The 19,983-nt window shown below is 41.9% G+C and overlaps 3 protein-coding genes across 3 annotated transcripts; all 3 read right to left on the reverse strand.

Annotated features, from left to right (window-relative positions):
• Positions 1-7,007: 7,007 nt before the first annotated feature.
• UV8b_07686 (uncharacterized protein) lies at positions 7,008-7,951 on the reverse strand (the record flags this gene model as incomplete). The annotated part of the gene is made up of 3 exons (XM_043145183.1): positions 7,008-7,166; positions 7,220-7,595; positions 7,656-7,951. The coding sequence occupies 3 exons, from the start codon at positions 7,949-7,951 to the stop codon at positions 7,008-7,010; spliced, it is 831 nt and encodes a 276-aa protein (XP_043001118.1).
• A 3,766-nt stretch (positions 7,952-11,717) lies between these two features.
• Positions 11,718-12,334, reverse strand: UV8b_07687 (uncharacterized protein; the record flags this gene model as incomplete). The annotated part of the gene is made up of 2 exons (XM_043145184.1): positions 11,718-11,859; positions 12,027-12,334. 2 exons carry the CDS (start codon positions 12,332-12,334, stop codon positions 11,718-11,720), a joined length of 450 nt encoding a protein of 149 aa, XP_043001119.1.
• A 5,077-nt stretch (positions 12,335-17,411) lies between these two features.
• On the reverse strand, positions 17,412-19,358 carry UV8b_07688 (uncharacterized protein; the record flags this gene model as incomplete). The annotated part of the gene is made up of 1 exon (XM_043145185.1): positions 17,412-19,358. One exon carries the CDS (start codon positions 19,356-19,358, stop codon positions 17,412-17,414), a length of 1,947 nt encoding a protein of 648 aa, XP_043001120.1.
• Positions 19,359-19,983: the final 625 nt, after the last annotated feature.

A 19,983-nucleotide genomic window follows, 5' to 3' on the forward strand; every position in this document is an offset into this window, starting at 1 on the left:
ATTTCCAGCCGGTAGCTAGCAAAAAAATTTTTATAACATTCCTAGCTATATCGGTTAACTCTAGCTAGCGGTGCAATAATGAACTTTTATGCGCTTCTACTATACTATTCCTAATTGGCGATTATACGACTCCTGCTAATTATATAACTATATCCGCTATGCTTTTAGATGAATCCCTCTTATACCCGATAATTAGCCTATATACGGATTTAAAGATATTGCGATATAGTAACCGGCGATATAATTAGTCCTAGTAGGGGACGAATTGACGATAGAGGGCGATTTTCCGACTCTAAGGCGGAGGAGGGGGGTATATTACGGGCTCGGGCTACGCCCGCGCTATAATGTAGCTAGGACTCGGGCTACGCCTATAATTAGCCTAGGGAGCATTAGTATAGGGTTATAAGGCCTTACTAAGGAATCGGCCTATACTACGTACGGGTATAAATAGACTACTTAAAGGCCCCTATTCGGGTCCTCTCTCTTTCTTCCTTAGTCTATTTAATATATTCATTCGACGCCTATTCGCAATAGCCCTAGGGCTAGTCCTTTATAAGGGCCCCTATTTATTCTCTTATAAGACTCTAATTAGCTATATAAGGAATATAAAGTTAAAGCGATACTAGCGGCGAAAAACGCTTAAGGTTGGGGTAAGAATTATAATATATTAGTCAAATAGAAAAGGTATAATTTACCTATATAAGAACCCCTAGAAAACTTTAAAGATTTAGTAGTATAAAAGGCATTTAAAACCAAATAAGGTAATATTTATATATATAATAGGCCCTCCAGGCTATCGAAATAAGGTCTATTAGACCTATAAACGATGCCTAAACGCCTACTTATAAAAAAAAAACCCTTAAAATATCAAAAAAAAAAAACTATTAAGTTTATACGCCCTTCTCTTAGGTTAGTATTATCCTCCCCCCTCTCCTATATTATAACTACTATACTTATCGTTATATAGGCCCTCTTTAGCATTATTAGGATCGGTATACCCCTATAGCGGCTACTACTGCGGGGGCGGTAGTAGTAGGGGCGGCTACATATAGCCCCTATAATAGTATCTATAGGGGGTCGGATATATATATAGCGAATAGGCCTGGCGTGGATAGTTGCCTATATGACCCCAATATAATAGCATTCTAAGGGACATACTATATAGGGAATATAGGGGGGGCTATAATAAGGCCTAATAAGGATGCCGCAGGGTCTATAGCGGCGGCGGCAGGGGATACGGTAGTGCCGGCTAGGGCTACTATAGTGCTAGGGCGTTCTACGGCAGGTAGTATAGCTAGGCCTCTAGGGGAACCTATATACCCTACTTATAGGCAGGCGGTTCCCCGGCATAATAGGTTAATAAGAGGCGGGCTAGAGGGGGGGCTAAATAGGGCTAGGTAAAAGCCATTAGGTACTACTTTATTTAGGCGTAGTGCTCCTAGGCCTCCCATTATATATCCCGCATTACGCTTAATATAGGGGCTAGATCGACGATTAACCTAGCTTAGCGGCGGGAGGGAGTTATAGCCTAAGAAATATTAGTTAATACCTTATTGGCGGTACTGTAGGGACTAAAAGTAAGATATAGGATATAAGGAGTCATTTAGTCGGCAGTTATAGTATGCCGCTACTAGTTATTAAAGGCCCGAAAAGAGGGCGAGAGGATAATAGCCTAAGCTTTAGTTATTTCAGTTGCAGGATATATAGGTTTAATAATAGCGGTACTATCCTTATAAGCCTTAATCTACGCTTAGTAGATCCACTAGAGTTTAAAATTGCCGGCAAGCTTAAAGTCGAGCTATATATATAAGCTATATATATCTTAGTAGTAAGAGTAGCCTTTACTTTTGCCTTTTCGTATATAGATAGGGAGAATACTAATTGCCTATATTTTTTGGTTATATCGCTTATATAAAAACTCTTTATTGTAGGCGTATTTATACTCCTTATTAAAGGAATCACCCTCTAATAAGTAGTCGCCTATAGCGCATTATAGTTTATATTTGCACTCTAAAGGGCCAGAGCGCTTAGTAGATAGGGCGGTTAGACTACTTATAGATCGTAGGATTTCTATAATATTAGGATCTATAAGGGTTGTTATACTGCCTATAGCTTAGCTGCTACTAGGGTTCGGCTTAGATATATTTAGGGTCCTAATACGGTTAATTAAGAGAATATAGAGTCGTATTAGGCTCGAACTAATATATATATTAAATATAGGCAGAGATAGAGTATAGCCTTTTAGATATTAACTCTTAGAGAAGAAGGATAAGCTTATAGGGGCTATATATATAGGCTCGGGAATATATAGGTAATTAGTCTATTAATATTAGCATCTATTACAACCTTAAGCAAGGGGGATAATACTTATAGTAAGATGCTAATAATAATTAAATCGGCTATAGGAAGGAAAAGGAAAAGAAGAAAAAAGGTGATAAAAAGGGCATAAGAGAAAATACACCTTTACCTAGGGGGATTACCTACCGATAGCTAGCGAAAAATTTTTCATGATACTAATAGCTGCTATAGATAGCTTCTAACTAGCGATATAACGCCAGCCTTCTATATGCTTCTACTATATTACTATCGAATTGGCTATTCTATAATACCCTTTATTTATACGAACTAGACCCAACGAATAGACTTAAGGTTATCGCGATAAAAACTTAGGCGACCTGATTAGGCCTATATAGAGGAGGGGCGGGTTTTTAAATGCAATTAATTCGATTACGAGGCAGAAGAGGGGGGTATATTATAGGCTTAGGCTATACCCGCGCTATAATATGGCTAGGACTTGGGCTATGCCTGTGTTTAGCCTAGGTAGGGTTATATGAGTTAGCGGCATAGGGTCATAGGACTACGCTAGGACCCCGACCCGTGCTAACGTAGGGTTAAATAGACTATCAAGAGGCCCCTATTCGGGTCCTCTCTCTTTCCTCTTTAGTCTATTTAATATATTCATTCGATGCCTATTCGCAGTAGCCTTAGGGCTAGTCCTTTACATCCTTATAGAAAATCGTCTTATCAAATATAATATAGCTCAAGTTAAACTAATAGCTTCTTTTTAATAAAAGCACCTAAATTAGGTATTAAGTTGTAGAGATATATCCTGCTAAAAAGCCGATATGAGCCTTCTAATTAAACTTTAGACCGGCGCGTAATATCCTATCCCTTATTATTATGTAGGCCTTATATCTATAGGCATAAAGGTAATGAATTTGAGGGTGTATATCTTCTGGTAGATATCCCTAGGCAGGCCGATTCTACTAAAGCTAAAGTTAAAGGATTTAGAGTAGTAATTTCTAATTATTGTAAGATCTTTCTGACTTCTTAAGCATACGATTTAATAGGTAAACCACTACTTCTGCTATAATAGGCTATAATTTCTTAGGAAATCCTACTTAAGTGCTTAAAAGCAATATCTTCGTTTTTAATACCCCCCTAGAATATTTAATATAACCGTTCTAATATTAGTAATTAGGGCTCGATAACTAAAGCATAATGCCTTTCTACTTAACTTTTTCCCGACTTTATAATATCTAGAGCACTATTTCGTTATTAGAGATAACTATCGCGATTTTTATATTATATAGGCGTAGAACTTAATACTTAAAGGTTAGCTAATAACCCAGAAGGTCTGATTTCCTAGGTATTATAAATATTAACCTTATTTCCGTAAATCAATAGGTAAATAGGGCGATATATTTATGTTAAAATCCTATAGTAGCCTACTAGGCTGCTGGCCTAATGCCCTACTGGTCTACTAACCTTCTGGCCTTTATACCGTCTCTTAGACTTACGGTAGTCTTACCAACCCAGGCCTTTACCTTTTACCTTAAGGATTTTCAGTGGATTATTTACTGTATATCAAGCAAGGTAGGCCTTAAGGTAGGCCTTGTTAAAAAGGTGTGGCATTGCTAAATTAGCGTAGTGGGTCTACTAGCGTGGTGGCTAGTCCACTAGTATGGTGGGTAGTCACTAGCGTGGTGGCTAGTTACTAGTGCGGTGATTAGTCACCAGTGCGGTAGTTAGGGTGGTTGAAAAGGCCCGATATAGTGGGTCTGCTGATGTATTATATATGTGGCAAAGCGAGCATTACGAGGAGCTTTCTTACTGGCTACCTTGGGTGCCTGGGCCTACCCCTTCTTCGTGTATATATAGGATAGCTTTCCCCCTTCTTTCTAGGTAGTAGAAGGGTAGCATAATCAAGTCTGTTAATGCACTATATGCCTCTTAACTTCTTACCTTCCCTGCGTTTTCTGGTTATCTTATATTTGCCTTGCCTTTACACTTGCCCTGCTTTATAGCATTTGTATAGTCTTAGGACTTGGTGAAAAATCTAGTATTATACTAAGATTAGTTCACAGGTCGCAGACAGTCTCGTGCCATCTAGCTAGCTAGTAAGGCTCTGCTTTTATAGTGACCTTGAAAATTGCAATAATTTATTATTATTGAAAGCAGGCGATTATACGAAAAGATTAAAAGATATAATTTTAAAGGGTTCCTAAGGTATTAATGCCTCTTGCGGGTATTTTAAAATCTACTACATAATTTTTACGCTACTATAAACCTTATAATCCGATTTTGCCTACTTAGGAGGTATATTTAATATATCCTTAAAGATATAATCTATTAGATCCCTTCCTAGGTGCCTAAATCGGGCATACTATATAGCATAAGGTATTTTTATCGAAATCTTTAGCTAGCAACTATCTCTTTAAGCTAAAAAGGTATATTTATTAGGTTTTTTAAAATTCTAAGCCCTTATAAGAAATTCGCTTATAGGCATATTATTTCCGCCTATTTAATATAAAATATAGGGTTTTTTTTTAATTCGGCGGATCTAAAAGATATTTTTTTATATTCTTCCTTTCTTAAGGTAAATTCTATCTATCTTGATATTCTAATATAATCCTTTCTTTTTTATTAATAATTTAAAAAGAATATTAATAAATATCCCTAGAATATATAGAATATTAGCAAAAGTAATAATTTATCTATCTTCTAATACGATTTAAACGGTTTTAATATCTTAGACCCTAGTAATGCCTAATATATCTCGAATATACTAATTGATAGCCTTATTGATATACAGAAACTACTTTTCGTCGTTAAATATATATATTGTTGCACTAGTATTAACGATAATATAAGCCTATAAAGTAGGAGACTTATTAGAAAAGGATTTAGTAGAAATACCCTCTATAGTAAAAGCCTATTTCTCCTTTTCTTTTTTTTTTAATTTAATCAAATTATTCTTATTATTATCGTCATTATTATATATATCTTAGAAGGCTTTAAATATAGCTTGCACTTTTTTGCTTTCCTACTTTATTTTTGCTATTACGGCCTTTTTAGTTTCCTTTTAAATCCTTAAGTGGAATTTATTAGGCGTTAGAGAAGGAATAAAAGCCTTATAGCTCTTATAATATAGTCCCTTCTTCTTAATATATAGTTACTTATAGTATTTATAAGGCATTAATTCTAATAATGGTTCTTTTAAAGCTAAAGCTAAAGTTATACCGGTAGTATTCCTAAGGGCGGCGGTAGCCTTTAATAAAAGCTTTCTTTTAATAGTAAATACGGTATACTTCTCTTTAGTAGTAATATTCTTTTTCTTTTAAAGCTCTACCTACTACCTTGCATCTTTAATAATCTCACAAAAGTTAATATATTATCTTAGCTTTTTAGCTCTAATAATTTCCCGATTGATATTATCCTAAATGCTAAGATACTTCTAAAAAAAGGCTTTCGCTAATATATTAGCAGGCTTATTCCTAGATAGAAAGATTAAGCCACTTTATTCTAATCGGTCGTAAATAGTTAATACTTTACTAAGCTATTCCAAAACGTTATATTTATTAAGATTCTATTCTATAACCTAAATAAAGCACTATATAATGTGCTTAGTAATTGCGGTCTTTACTGGCTGCATACGCTCAATAAGAATATATAATTTATCCCTTATTATCGACCTTATTGCTGTTATTTGCTTGAATTCTAGGCCGAGTATTATATTAAACCACTCTATATATTTAGAAAGGGCCCGTTCTAGCTTAGTATAATTATGCCAGTCGTTTCTTAATAAAATATTAATGAGAGTAGCCTATTTATTAAGGCCTAGGCTGTTTAGGATTTATCTCTATTTAAAATAATTATTCGGGTCTTTTGGCTATTAGTCTGGCTGCAAATAGCTTCGCGTTAGTATAGATACTGCCCTTAACGCTAAGGCTGCCCTAGTATTATTAGAAGGGCTGCTTTCTATTAGTATCTCTTCTAATAATAATACCGGAATAGGTCGATATAGTTAGAGCGTAACGTCCTTAGGTTTATTAAGGATTATCGCTTAATTAGGATTAATGAGATCCTATACCTTTTTTGCCTAAGCCTCGCTTTGAATATAATTATACTAGATATCCTACTCGTATTAGGATATCAGGATATATATAGGTTTATTGTAATCAACTGTATCGGCACCTATCTTTACTATCTATAACGTTCTGGGTATGAAAGGCTAATAATCTGACTGAATAGGTTAATTATAAGATAAATTGCAAAAATGAACTATAAAAGATATCGCGATCTTCTAAATAGCTTCCTTTTTTATTATAGGAGGCTATATAAGTATAATAGCAATATAAGGTTTTAATAGATCTAGTAGGAATCTATTATTATACCTTAATAGATATCTAAGAAGAGTGGTAACTATAGCATAATCTTAGATATCGAACAATATAGTGCTATAGCACCTAACAAAAGGATGAGAATGAGGTTATTGTGTTATTTTACACAATTGCTACTATATCAGGAAGCAGGGAGAGAAAGCGGTATATTGTAAAGGGTTGACCTAACTTGGCTCAATAATACTTAGGTCACCAGCTATTTATAGTGGGCATGGGGGTAACCCTAAGGGGCTACTGTTCCCTCGGTTATATGTGCCATATTCGTAGCCGAACATTCCCGATACATCCGAATCCACCGGTATCTCCGCCGACACCTGGCAATAATTAGTTACTAGAGGGCTGACAAAGCCCAGGTATATTCTCTTTATACCACGGCCATAAGATTTCAAGAGACCATCTTCGCAGGCGTCGCAGACCAGCGATGACTTGGAACACGCCAATTATAGAACTGGTATTTCCAAATTCAACGCTACAATGAACAGTCTATCCCAACAAATTAGCACAATATTCATTTCAACGCAATCATCTTGACATACCGTCATAGCTTGGGACCTCGTCGTGATAACAAGTGACCAAATATGACCCTGTACTACAACGCCTGGTAGGAATTCGAGCTTATTTGTAGCCATTGAGCCAGTCCTGGATATTAAGAACTCCCACTGAGCGGCGTGCCAAATCCCCATCTGCTGCTCCCCTTTTGCCGTGTTACCACCGTAACGCTTAGTTTCAATGCTAAAGGCGAGTGGGTACTGTTGCAGCAGTCTGTCGGACGTCCAATTGAAGCAGGGCGCCATAACGTCAGATGGGGCATGAAAGGTAGAATCACGTTCTGGTATAAAACGTAGGACGTAGTCAACCCGACTTGCTGTATCGGGGAATCTATGATATGCTGAGTCGACGTTTGCCGTCGTGCTACAGGGTTCTAAGGTCAGTGGTGGATGAGGTATGGATAAAGTCCCAGCTTGAACATACCAAGATATGAGGTCAAGAAGTTCTTGATTTGTACAGCTGTACATATCGCGAGCAAACAGTTCGAGCAGAGGAGTATGCACCATATTATTCCACGCCGACTCGTCGCTAAGCAGCTGGGAGCATTGGCCAGACCGGTCAGCGATGCGCAAAGCACGACGAAGGACTTCCCTATCTGACGCCCAATCAAGTGATTCGTCGAGGTCCTTGATATTAATGGTATCCTCAAAGAACATAAAGCCGTGCAGTCGATCAAGTGGTGCGGTGTTCTTGAAATGCTGATCTAAAGCTGCCTTCATGCTTTGTGGAATAATGCTGAAACCTCTGGATATGTCATTAATATCTTGGATTAATTCAGAAAGGGACGGAGGCAAAGTCTGCCGCGGGGCTGTCATGCTGAATGCGTCTCTAATCAATCTTTGGCCCTCTGGCCCGTACATAGGAAATAGTTTGGTCGGTGACTGCGACCGCTTTGAGCGTTTGCTGTCCCGTGATACGGATGTATCACTACGCGAAGCAAAACTCGAAGCATTGCTTCTCAACCCAAGATCCGGAGGATTATCCGGTGGATGCCTGCTTGTGCTTATGGTTTCAGCTCGTGGGGTTTGTTCATTTTCGAGATTTACGTCGTCACTATGAGCCCGTTTCTTTCCGGGTGTTGACGGTAACATCTTTAATGACGTTAAGTCTTCAAAGTTCTTGTCTCTTGACCTTGGAGGTGATGCGGGATAACGACGCTTTCGGGCCTCGCTGGGTTTAAGGGATTGTCGTCGTTTGAGGGCGCAAGCTTGGTCGGCTTTCGAAATGTCTGGCCTGGATTGTGCAAAAGGGAGATGATCAAGCCAATGCGTGACTTGAGGGAGTAAGTTGAATTCCATATGTGCTATCACAATGCGTGGAATGCAACTAGTTTTGCTGCGCTGGCATTGGTGATGTAGATGACAAGTTAACAATGAATAGAACAGTAGTTCTAAAAGTAAAAGAATGCCCTGCTATTATTTCGTTCGCGTAATTTGTTTATCGCTCGGTTGGCGGGGTGACTTGACCGAAATTTCGACTTCTTATCAGATACAATCCCCAATTGGGTCGAATGGTTATCACTTTAGCAGGCAACCTACACTGCATTTTCGCATTCAGATCACTCGATATCGTATACCTTATTTAACATCTCATTAAAACATTATCACAAAATAACTATACGGCTTAGACTTTATGTAGAGGAAGCCTTTATAGCATGACCCGAATGAGAGCGCAGAAAGACCCACTATAATGAAGGGATTGACTACAGTAATAGATGATAGCTTATCCGCCTAATGGTCTTTATCGGGCACAATAAGCCAAATAGCTAAGTAAAGAAGCAATATGGGAGATTATCCGAGGGAATATTTAGTGGGCGATTTAGCTCAGCGATTCATTTAGCTCTCAATTAATTGCTTCAATTGAGCGGCTCTTTTGCGAGCTGTAATCGCCACTCTTACGATGATAATTTACCGGCTTCTAGGCTGGATCTATAATCTCATCGGCTTATTAGCAATCCTCAATTGGACCTCTAATTATAATGGCCTCCAATTATATCAAGGCAAACTCTATCAAGCGTTCATTCTTTATAGTTCAGTCCGCCCTTAGATGTCGCAATGGTATCTATTGAATTCCCCTGAAGTTTACCTCTGTGATAGCCTGCATATACCTCAAGCAACGAGATTCACAGTTACAAAACACATTGCCCGGAGTAATGACAAAGTCGATTAAAAACTTTCGCCGTTCTTCCCGATATGCCTTATTATCCAGATCGCTGTCATCGAGCGGCTTAGGAAGATGCTGACTCCGGAGGATAATTATCAATCTAGGAGCGATAGGCGCAAAAATAGTAAAAGGCAGGACCCAGACGAACGTATTCGCCAGTATTTTTGTCTTCAAAGTCGATAGTTGGTCCTTTGCAGACATTGTAGCCTGTGTCAGTCAATACGAATTCCTCGTCCACATTCGCAGGAGTGCATACGGCCATCCAATAGCTTGTAATATGCTGCAGAAAATGCTCAGCGATAGCAAAGTATGCGGTTGAAGAAATTGTCTTTGCCCACTCATCCTCCTTATCCATCTCAAGGCTAAAAATAGCACCTAAGCCATATAACCAGACATATATCTGTCGTTTAATTGCATGGCTTTCTATACAGTCTCTGAGCAGTGCCTGGTCTTTAGGATGGTAGTCCCTGTAATTTCGCAGTTTTATCTTCAAAGGAACCCCGAGCCGAACCCAGAGCCACGGATATCTAGTAGGAAAAGAAACTTTCGTAGGATATTGCGTTATATCCTGATCAGTTTAACATCCTCCTGTCCATGCTCATATGCCATAACAATCTTGCAAATTATAGGACTGGTACTACAATCAAGCCAGCTGAGTTTCGTCTCCAGCTAGTGAGGAAATTTTACTGTTAATGAGCATGAATAGTACCTGTAGCTCTGGGTCGATGCATGCTTCAACAGCCACTGGCAGAAGAGGCCCTCGGGGCACTTTCCTTCTACTTCTTTGTCGCCAATGCTTTCTTCATCTAAACTTGGTGCCTTTGGGACAGATAAAGCAGCAGTAATGCTTGGAAACGCTCTCACCCGACCATGTCATGTCATAATTGATCTAGTATCTTATATGTGGCCTCTATATGACGTTATCACTTCTGGCTGTCTTTAAATCAGAACAGAAGGCCATTTGATACTCTGTTAGGGAAATAATTTCCTTTTGTTTGTTTTATCTTATTAATAGTCTAAGCCCTAATTAGCTGCACGTCTACATCTGGAGCTTTTTCTCCATATATTACAAGATTTGTCTACCTTCTGGCCTTCTTTTTTCCTCTAGGCCTTAATCTGAGGCATACCGCCTTCGTTACATCTTATAGGTAGGTTCGAGTTTGGTCCATAGGGCCTTATTGATAATCGTGCGATAAATTGGCGTCCTATCTCTGAATTTGACTTTTAGGGTGCAAACCTAGCGGATGGACTCTTTGCCTTGCATTCCCTTGAGACCATAAATATCCTCATATTACAACTTAAAAAGATCTTGCTCTCTATAATATAATGGTCCATATTTTATTTCCCTCCTCGTTAAAGTATGTACTAGGATCAAGACTCAGATCTTCACAGCTATAGACAGAAACCTGGGTATAAAGGGGAATGGGGGATTTTCTCAGGTGGATCATATTCTTTTGGCGCTCGTCGAAGTTGAAGTTGTGCAATGAATTATAAAGTTTCTTTTTGGCGAAACGGATATCACCGCCCTAATTATTCATTAAGAATTAATCTATTTCCAAGTGCAAAATTCTTCCCTAAGAGAGTTACCAGTGGGTTAGGTTAAGATTTATAAATACGATCTTCAACCACTTTGGTCTATACGTCGGTCTTAAAGATCTTCTTCTATATAATATGATTCAAGTTTTCTTTCTTTTTCCTTCGCTTTGAAATAACGACGAGAAAAACCTGCGATTGGACACAAGATATTGGTTTGTAGCGCCCTTCACAGATGGAATTTCATCATGTTTTATTTGAGTTGCACAATTCACCCGAAGGAATAGTGAAACCTGTCGGGAGACTGATCCTACTACTTCTACCTATTACATCCAATCTAGAGAGCTACAGCGGATTTTGGACGTTTCTGTAGACATTATCGGCTGTGTAGCAACTGGATTTTCGACCTACTCTTTTCACTATTAACCACACTGCATTGGTCTTATTTCAACGCTTTCTCGACAATTTGACGCCCCTGCCTGATAGCCAAGATGACGACGGAAAAATATACATAAGACAACTCGGGAATGCTGAGCATGCAAATAGCATTACATGCAGCGGCTACTGTAAATCCCATAGGAGAAGCCACAGTCTAAGGGCATTTCTGATTTCGCAGCCGACATCGCTGGTATGCACTTCGCAATCTATATATCCAAAATTAGGATTATCTTGCTTTATGCTAACATGTAGGCCAGAGGCATGAAGGGTAGTAGACTTTCATAAGTCAGAATAACATAAGTCCGATATTTCGGAACAACTAAAATATCCGATGTCGAACAATTTGACACACTATACGTGCTTAATATCAATGTGAACGCCATTCTTCCGTAAGACAGGCTCCTCCTCTCTTACGTAGAAAGAGCTCGGCGCTGCAGTAAAGCCCCGCGGAAGAAGCAAAGAGGTGCGGAAGAAAGCATGCTCCGCAAATATCCTGCTAATAATACTCCAGGCTTGAACCCACTCATCTAAGGTGCCGCGAAAGGACTCCCTCGGGACGCAGTATTTTGCGAGCGTTTGTTGATATCTAAGAGAGGCGGCAGTATAAGCAAGGTAAAGTCAGGAAGGCGGGTATATAGTACGGAAAGGGACCCGACATACTCGTTCCTGCCAGACTCCTTATCCTTCTGAATAGCTGTTGCTATACCCATCTCCACCGTCACTAAGCCATTTTGCTTGGCGAACCGGACGGCCGGTATAGGCCCAATCCGAGAGTGGAATAGTAGCTTGGTTCGAGGCAAAGATGAAATGGCTTGAAAGACATGCAAAGCAAATTTAGCAGGGAGGGGCTGGCGCGCATCGAAGATATTATCGCCTGAACTTTGGACTGCAGCTGCAGGGTTAGGCAGTGCCTGAACTTGGGAGGTGGCTAGGAGGGCGATGCCGGCGATAAATTTAGAGAAGAGCATTTTTTTAGGTTCAAAAGACAGGTTATAAGGGAAGTGGGCGTGAAGAAGGGGACAAGGGGTATCCAAATTTGTAAGGAAAGCAAGACCTTGAAACGAGACTTGATAAAGCCGAGCTGAGGATGATCAAGAAGTATAAAGGTAGATTTAGCTAGACCGGCGTTATCTATTCTTTTCTAAGCCCGGAAATGCTTTGTAGCGTTTGCCTTACTGTCTTAGCCGCTGTCAAGAGGAAGTCCGGTATCTGCAACGGCCCTCCGGACTGCTGGTACTAGCCTGTCCTCCGGCCCGGGTGACGCTGATTGACTGGAAATCGCCAGTTGGTTGTCACCGCACTAGGTTTCAGGTGGGTTTATCTTGGGTGCGATTTAGTCAGCCGTTTGGTGCTTTACGTACAGCTTTTGCTAAATCCGCGCAGAACTTGATCAAATGATCTAATATATCCGACATATTACTAACTACTTCACGCATGCTTGTTTCACATTGCTTTTTTGTGACTTAGTTCCTCGCCTACTGCTCGTCACGCTCACGTGGCAAATAGCCTATCGCCACGCCTCCTTTCCACATTGAAGACATAATACTGCTTGCCCACTAACCCGGTTTAAAATACCCGCATCGGCGCATACATGCATCGGGCTTTTAATCGCAGTTCGGTGTTCAAACTTCAGTTAGTCAGGGAAAGAGGAGCTTTGCCTGGAAATTTACAAAGAAATGGAAGGCAAGCAGAAAGAGCATAGCTCTTCCCCCTTTCCCTCTTTAAAAAATAGTGAGGCCTTCCTATAGAGACATCTTTTCATATTAACCAGGGATTATACAATAAATGTGGGTAAAGTATCCCGGTGTTTTTACTTCTCTTAACCTGAGTGTTGAAGAACACTACACATAAAAGGCGGCAAGATTCTGCTATATAAAAGGCGGTGAAGGGATGGATTTTGCCATCCTTTCTAAGCAAAGGCCCGCCAAGGCCCGCCGCAAGCGGTCCCCGACAGGGCCCCCGGAGGGAAACAGTAAAAAATGCATTATTCCTTATAAAAATATTTAAGTAAGTAAATAATGCGGATAAAGAAGGCAGTTAAATAAGGCTGTCGCTACGTCGGACTAATATTTACCCGCCTACCTACCTCTGCTTTTACTGTGCCTTTAGCACCGAAGAATTCGGCGGCACTCTAGTAAGATACTGATAAATGTGGACTTTTGCCTCCGTGTCTTAATACTTCTACGTCGCGGCGTAACTTTTCGCTGCGCTTGATCTATACACGGAATCGTTCCTCCTGTCCCGGATGAATATTCATAGGCTGCAAATTTTGACTGCGATTTAGGGCTTAATACTAGTCGAATGGCCCAGGACGTCATTACAGCAAAGCTATGTATCAACACTTCGCTAGCAACGCCCGACATCATCTCTAGGTCTGCTCGATATAATGCCAGCGGAGCTTCTCCTTATCATTCTCAAACTTCTCGACTTTCAGTCACTCTCCCGCGTCTCACGTGCCTGCTTTAGAGGCAAGATGATCGCCGAAAGTCTTTCAAAATATCGACAAGTAATACAGCACGCGCTAAAGGTTCCAACAGCATTAGCGAAGACCAATCTCATTAATTGTTATTCGGCTGCCTTTATTCAGCACGCCCTTGAAATGTGTCGTTATATGTCCTATTTCGACTTCGCTGCTTTTCTGTATCTACCTATATGCGAAAGAGTCTGCTTTAAATGCCTTTTCTAAAACGGTCGATTGCGGATGATAACCACAGCAACTGCGAGAAAGTGCTTCGGCTTAACCCAACGTCAGCTTCGAGCTGTTCCAATCATGCGCAGCGTACCTGGGACTTACTCTGTCAGAGAACCTTGTCAGCGTGGGGCACGCTAAGCAGCTGGGCCTCCTTATGCATGAAAAGTTGGCCAAGTTTATGCCCTGCACCCCAGCCAGAGGTGTATATTCGAGGGAGTTCTATGAATCCAAGTGGTATTATGAGACCCCCCTGGAGCTCCCAGGTCGCGACATGTCAAAACTGCCAGACAGGGCTAGCATTAAAAACGATGGATTCGCCGGCATGGCAAGCCTCCGAGTGCCATATATAACAGACTCTGGCGCGGATTGGGGGTTATCTTTGCCGAGGATATCAAATTACATACCAGCATTTTAGATCTTGGTCTCTACCTTTAGCTATTCTTTTGAAATTATGCCCGCCTGATATACACCCGGATCCCTCCCCTATTTGCATTAGCAACGAAATTTTATTCTTATGATAGGTAACTAGACCATATTAAAGACTGCTACGGAATATAGCGAGTTTTAAGAGAAGGAGAATCTATATAGCTTCAACATATATATAAATGTAAGGCGCGCCTCGCCCTGACTCGTCCATCAGTTTAGATCCAAGCTCTTCAAATTCAGCCACTGCTTTCTTCTCGTTATATATCTCAGCGTGCTTAAAGTCGATTAATTTGACATTACCAGTGGAATTTTCGATGATAAAATTGTAGCGATTGGGGTCTCTGTGGATAAAGCCCATACTATGCAGCTTACGCAAAGCCGCTTCGCACTAGGAAGATCAGCCAATGTAGAATATCTACCCTCTATTTTCTCCAAGAGGAGCCCAACATTTTGGCCCCCTTAGAAGAGATATCCGAGGACTCTATGTGTTATTAGGGTCTCATCGGAGTTTTGCAACCAGGTCAAGGCTTCATATATCCTTATCTCGTGCTCGGAATGAGCCATTCCAGAACTACAACTTTCGATATTGCAGTTTTGCCTTAGAACTCGATCTCTCGAATGCGGTTCTTATAATACTTAATGAGTTTCACTGAGAGAATATCGATATATCATGGGTGCCAGGTTGACTCTATCTAAGCAAGCGGCTCAAAGGAGATAGTCGAATCCTCACGGCCGTCTAAATCACGAAATAACCGCACGGTCGTCCAGTCTATATCCAGAAATGGTGGAAGTTTAGGTATAAGAAGGTACAGACGGCACCTAGTAAGCTCGTCAAAGATGCATTCGCGGCCCGTATAGCAGAGTATTGTGAGATAGTGTACCCTTCTACTAGCCCGAATACAATAGAGTCCTTTACATCGTCTATCTCCTGACTCAGAACTTCAATATCTGACTTAGGTATAATGTTTGACTGGTCAGGCATTGTGTTGGCCATACGATAGAAGCTAATCTTACACTAGGTTCATTGTAAAGCTCGAGCCTTATCTTGCTTCCTGTTTTCTATTCTCATTTAAGGGAAAAAGAAAAAAAAAAAGCTCGGCGACTTTCCACAGTCAAAGAACGATAGTGATTGCATTTTTCTCATAACTAGTGTCTAGTGCAACATTCGGAGTTTGCTACTACCTATATAGGTAAGGCTAAGCCCGTAAACCGCGTAATAAGGTCCCTACCGCCTCCGGCGGCTGCAATAAAAGAGCAGTAAACAGAGCAGCAAAGAGATCCTTCAATAGATTCTGCCTACTAACGCGCCTGCACCAGGCTATAGAGGGCATTAAGCCCGTCACACTATCTAGTCGCCGGCCGTAAGTTTATACAAGTTGATGCTAGACTGCGTATTAAGTGAAAGCACTTTCTGATTACCTCAGGTCCCAAATTACTTAAGGCGACAATCTGCAACTCTCCCGGCTCATAGCTACTCTAGCAACCTAAAGACTGGTTTTCAGACGACTTTGTAAGCAACGTCTCTTATAACGCAATAAGTCACCAATTGCCTTGAGAACCAGTTTGATCCGCTAAGATTCATTCCCCTTACAGATCGACAAGTCGCTTTGCATAAAAACCATAATGTATCGACAGGTATATTACGTGTATAGATGCGGTTGCACTAAACTAGCACAGTTTGTACAATGTGCCGAAAAATATAATGCAAAGTCGAATCTAAAAGGCGATAGACCAATTCCGTTTGTCTTAGAATCTCGAAATTACTGCGCCAGGCATCTCGTAAAGAAAAGTCAGGCGAGAGATGGGTACAGAGGACGGGTGCCACGTTATAGTCAACCCTGTACCAGTCGTCGTCTTCAATTATATGGTTGTCGAGGGCTGTATTCATGTATGTAGGTGTCGGAAAGTCCTCTTACTGACTAGAGTGTGGTACAAGATCGCCCGCCTGTACAGGGTATTATATCTGAGATACAAATACTGAGACATAGACTATCCCCTGCTTCAGGTAAGCTCTGGAAACAGACCAACATCCTGAGCCTGATGGGGTACGAAGGAGGCAAATTATACAGAATAGCTAGGCCTTACATATTTCCTTCGTCAATATTTTCTAAATGATAAACGTTCTTTACTCTCTCAATTGCCTGCCTATCCCCGTTTGTGCGTCTTGCCTAACGCTTAGAGACACCATGTACTTCAGTCCAACACGAATCCATCTTTAACCAGGCATACGGTTGGAGCTAAAAGAACTCCAGGCTCTCACGACTAAGACAAGGAAATCTTCCAACTCTGAGTCTAAACGGGAAAGAATACCCTCACCATACACAGCAACACAAAGAGAGCTATCAGCTCCATCATCAGACAGACACGCACAGGCGAGATAAACCAGCGGGCTAATCTCTTTATCATCAATGAAGCAGGCATCTAGGAGTGGTCGTGTGGACGCAGGCGGAAAAATATAAAGTTACATCCTGCTCGAATGCAGGAACTGGATTGATAAACGACACCAAATCTTGGCAGGCAAAACTCCTTGCGTAGGTAGTATCCACCAACAGTAGAGACGCAGACTCAGCACCATCAATTCTAAACAAGCCGTCGTGACTATTATGGTCCAGACCCGAACGTGCGGGCAGTGCTGGAAGACGACCTTCATCGTTGCTGCTAAACTCGCACTGCTCCTCGACTCTGTCGTCTTCTTTTGAGTATCAAGGCGCGAAAGAATGGGTTCTGATGCTTTCTTCGGCCCTCTACTACTCATCCGTCATTGTTGCTCGCCATCATGATGTACTTTATCTAACAGCCACACGGACATACTTCTTAAAGCATAATAGCACCAAATTCCCAGGTTTAAGGCCCCAGTTTCAATCCTAGAAATAGAGAGTGATCGGGGATTTTATTCAAAGGGTCAGCTGTGGGCAATATCTATATGGTTACATGATTAAGTGTTGGCAAAGTCGACCGATCGTCTTCCGGTGTAGAATCTCCCCAGTTGGAATGTCAAGACCTAAAGAACGAGCACTAGAGGATATCTGCATGGCAGTCATCGAGTCGCCGCCTAAGTTGAAGAAGCTGTCGTCAATGCCAATAGTAGTTTCGTCGATTTTGAGTACCCTAGCCCATAGGGCACTCACTGCCTTTTCCGCCTCACTGAATGGCATTCGCTTCTTCCCACTCTGCCTGTGAATACCAAGATCGGCAAGATGCTGCGTCGAAAAGTCGGCTGCCATAGCACGCAGTTTCCTACGATCAGTTTTGCCGGTCGCTGTCAGGGGCATTTCCAGTAAAGCGAAAAATACGCGGGGGATCATGTATCCAGGAAGACTCTCGGCCAGCTTGTCCTCAGCCTGGCTAGAAAGTCCCAACACTGTGAGGGATCGACTCATCGATTCGTGTTGGTCCGTAGAAATGAATACAGCCAGTACATTAGCCCCGCCGCCACTTGTGGAAATAACTTCTGCCACCACTTGCGCAGCGCGCCGTGCTTGCGGAACACATGCTCGGACCTGGTATTCCACTTCGCCCAGCTCGATGCGTTGTCCATGGATTTTGACTTGCGTATCCTTGCGACCTACATAAGAAAGGCTGCCATCTTGATTGTATCGAACCAAATCCCCAGTCTTATATACGACGCCGCGCCGGCCGTCCTGCTTCCGGGAACCTTGTAACAACCACGCCGGATCTTGGATGAATGCTGCGGCTGTTCTTTCTGCGTCCTTAAGGTAGCCGATTCCCACAAGAGGGCCCTCTATAACCAATTCGCCTGTCATGCCAATAGGCAATAACTTGTTGTGATCGTCTGGGTGGACAATCCAAGTGACAGACCCAGAGCCTTTGCCAATTCTAGTGGCCTCTTCGGGACTTTTAGCGTCTGCATTGACGACTGTATTCGTCGTGCACTCAGCTGGTCCGTATCCATTGACAAATCTACATGCACCACGACGCCACCAGCGTTGGGCGTCATAGACTGTGACGACTTCACCACCCAGCTGTATTGTCTCCAGGGTCGTCAACCGAGCAGGGTCTAGGACACGAGACACGGAAGGCGTCAAATACAAAATGGTTGCCTTGGCGGAAGTAATCGACTGCATTAAATTTCCGTTCCGCTCCTTCTCTTCAGGTACACAAAGAGTGCATCCTGTAATAAGACCAATCATCGTATAATGTATAAAGTCGTCAAATATATGATTAGTAAAGTCGTATATGCGTGATAAAGGAGTAAAGCCAAACTGGTCTGCTTGGAATGTAACATTAGTTGCGAAAGCGGTATGTGAAATAATTGCTCCTTTGGGAACACCGGTGCTTCCAGACGTGAAAATCACGTACATGGGCGAAGATGGGCTGACTGAAGGCAGTCGTAATGTGCTGTCCAGGGGGTCTGGGATCAGTCCAGGGCCCACTGCAATGACTCGATCGATTAGCTTCGAGCTGAGGGAAGCATTTGAAATCGATGACAAGAGTACCGTAGCGTCTGTCTTCTTTATGATGTACCGGAGCCTTGATTCTGGGTGTGTGGGATCCAAAAAAACAAAGGCGGCCCCGGCCTTTAGAGAGGCCAGCATGCTGACAGAAACCCAAACTGACTTTTCAAAACAGAGGGGCATAAAGCTTCCGGGGTTGGTACCAGTCTGAATCAGGTGGAGTGAGAGGCAGGTAGAGATGTCATCGAGCTGACGATAAGTCAGCTCACCGTCCCAAGCAGATACTGCCACATGATCTGGGTGACTTTCTACTTGTTCATGAACCCATTCATGTATACAGCGATTCGTTGGCTTTGGTACCGTCTTATTCCAGGTCCAGATCTGATTTTCGTCCTCCGCGGTGACGCCCTCGAGAGGGCGGATGGTATCCAACCGGCTTGGAATAGCGAACCTTCGCATTTTTTAGCAGATCCGGCTAGTATTGTTCGATTGTGTCGCTCGGGGCAGAGAGCTTGCGAAGTGTGCATGAATTCCTTGATTCAACGGAGGAAGTGACCAACTGCGCCGCTTTATAATACACGATACTCGATAATACTTGTCTGTACAGAGCTTTTGCCCGTGGAAAGTTTTGCACAGCTTAACTCTGACTTGCATACACTAGCAGGAAACGCAATTATGCGAATGCGGAAGGTAGTCGTTAGTAGCAGCGCCACCTAATGCAACAATCTACCAATGTTCCGCGGTTCGTGCATCGTAGATGGCCTAGACCATGATACTGTCCTTTACAAGACAGCATCATAGAGAGATGGAGTAGGTACTTGTGTTCCACTCCTCCGACTCTACGTGCCATTCTCTAAACAAGGTAATCAATAGGCAGTCCATCCAGAGCCTGGACGACTAATAGAGCGTGGATATCGCATGGTCTTTTGACTTCGGGGCTAAGTTTGGCGATGCCCAGCAGACCTTTTTTGAATCGCCGCCGCCTAATGGGAAGAAACTGATATCCAGACCAATCGTCGAGACCCGAGGGGTTAATGTTGAGCAGACTCTGTAGCTCCCTTTCCTCGGCTGGTTACACGCATCC

The sequence above is a fragment of the Ustilaginoidea virens genome, chromosome 7, assembly GCF_000687475.1.
Source record: "Ustilaginoidea virens chromosome 7, complete sequence".
Lineage (NCBI taxonomy): Eukaryota > Fungi > Ascomycota > Sordariomycetes > Hypocreales > Clavicipitaceae > Ustilaginoidea > Ustilaginoidea virens.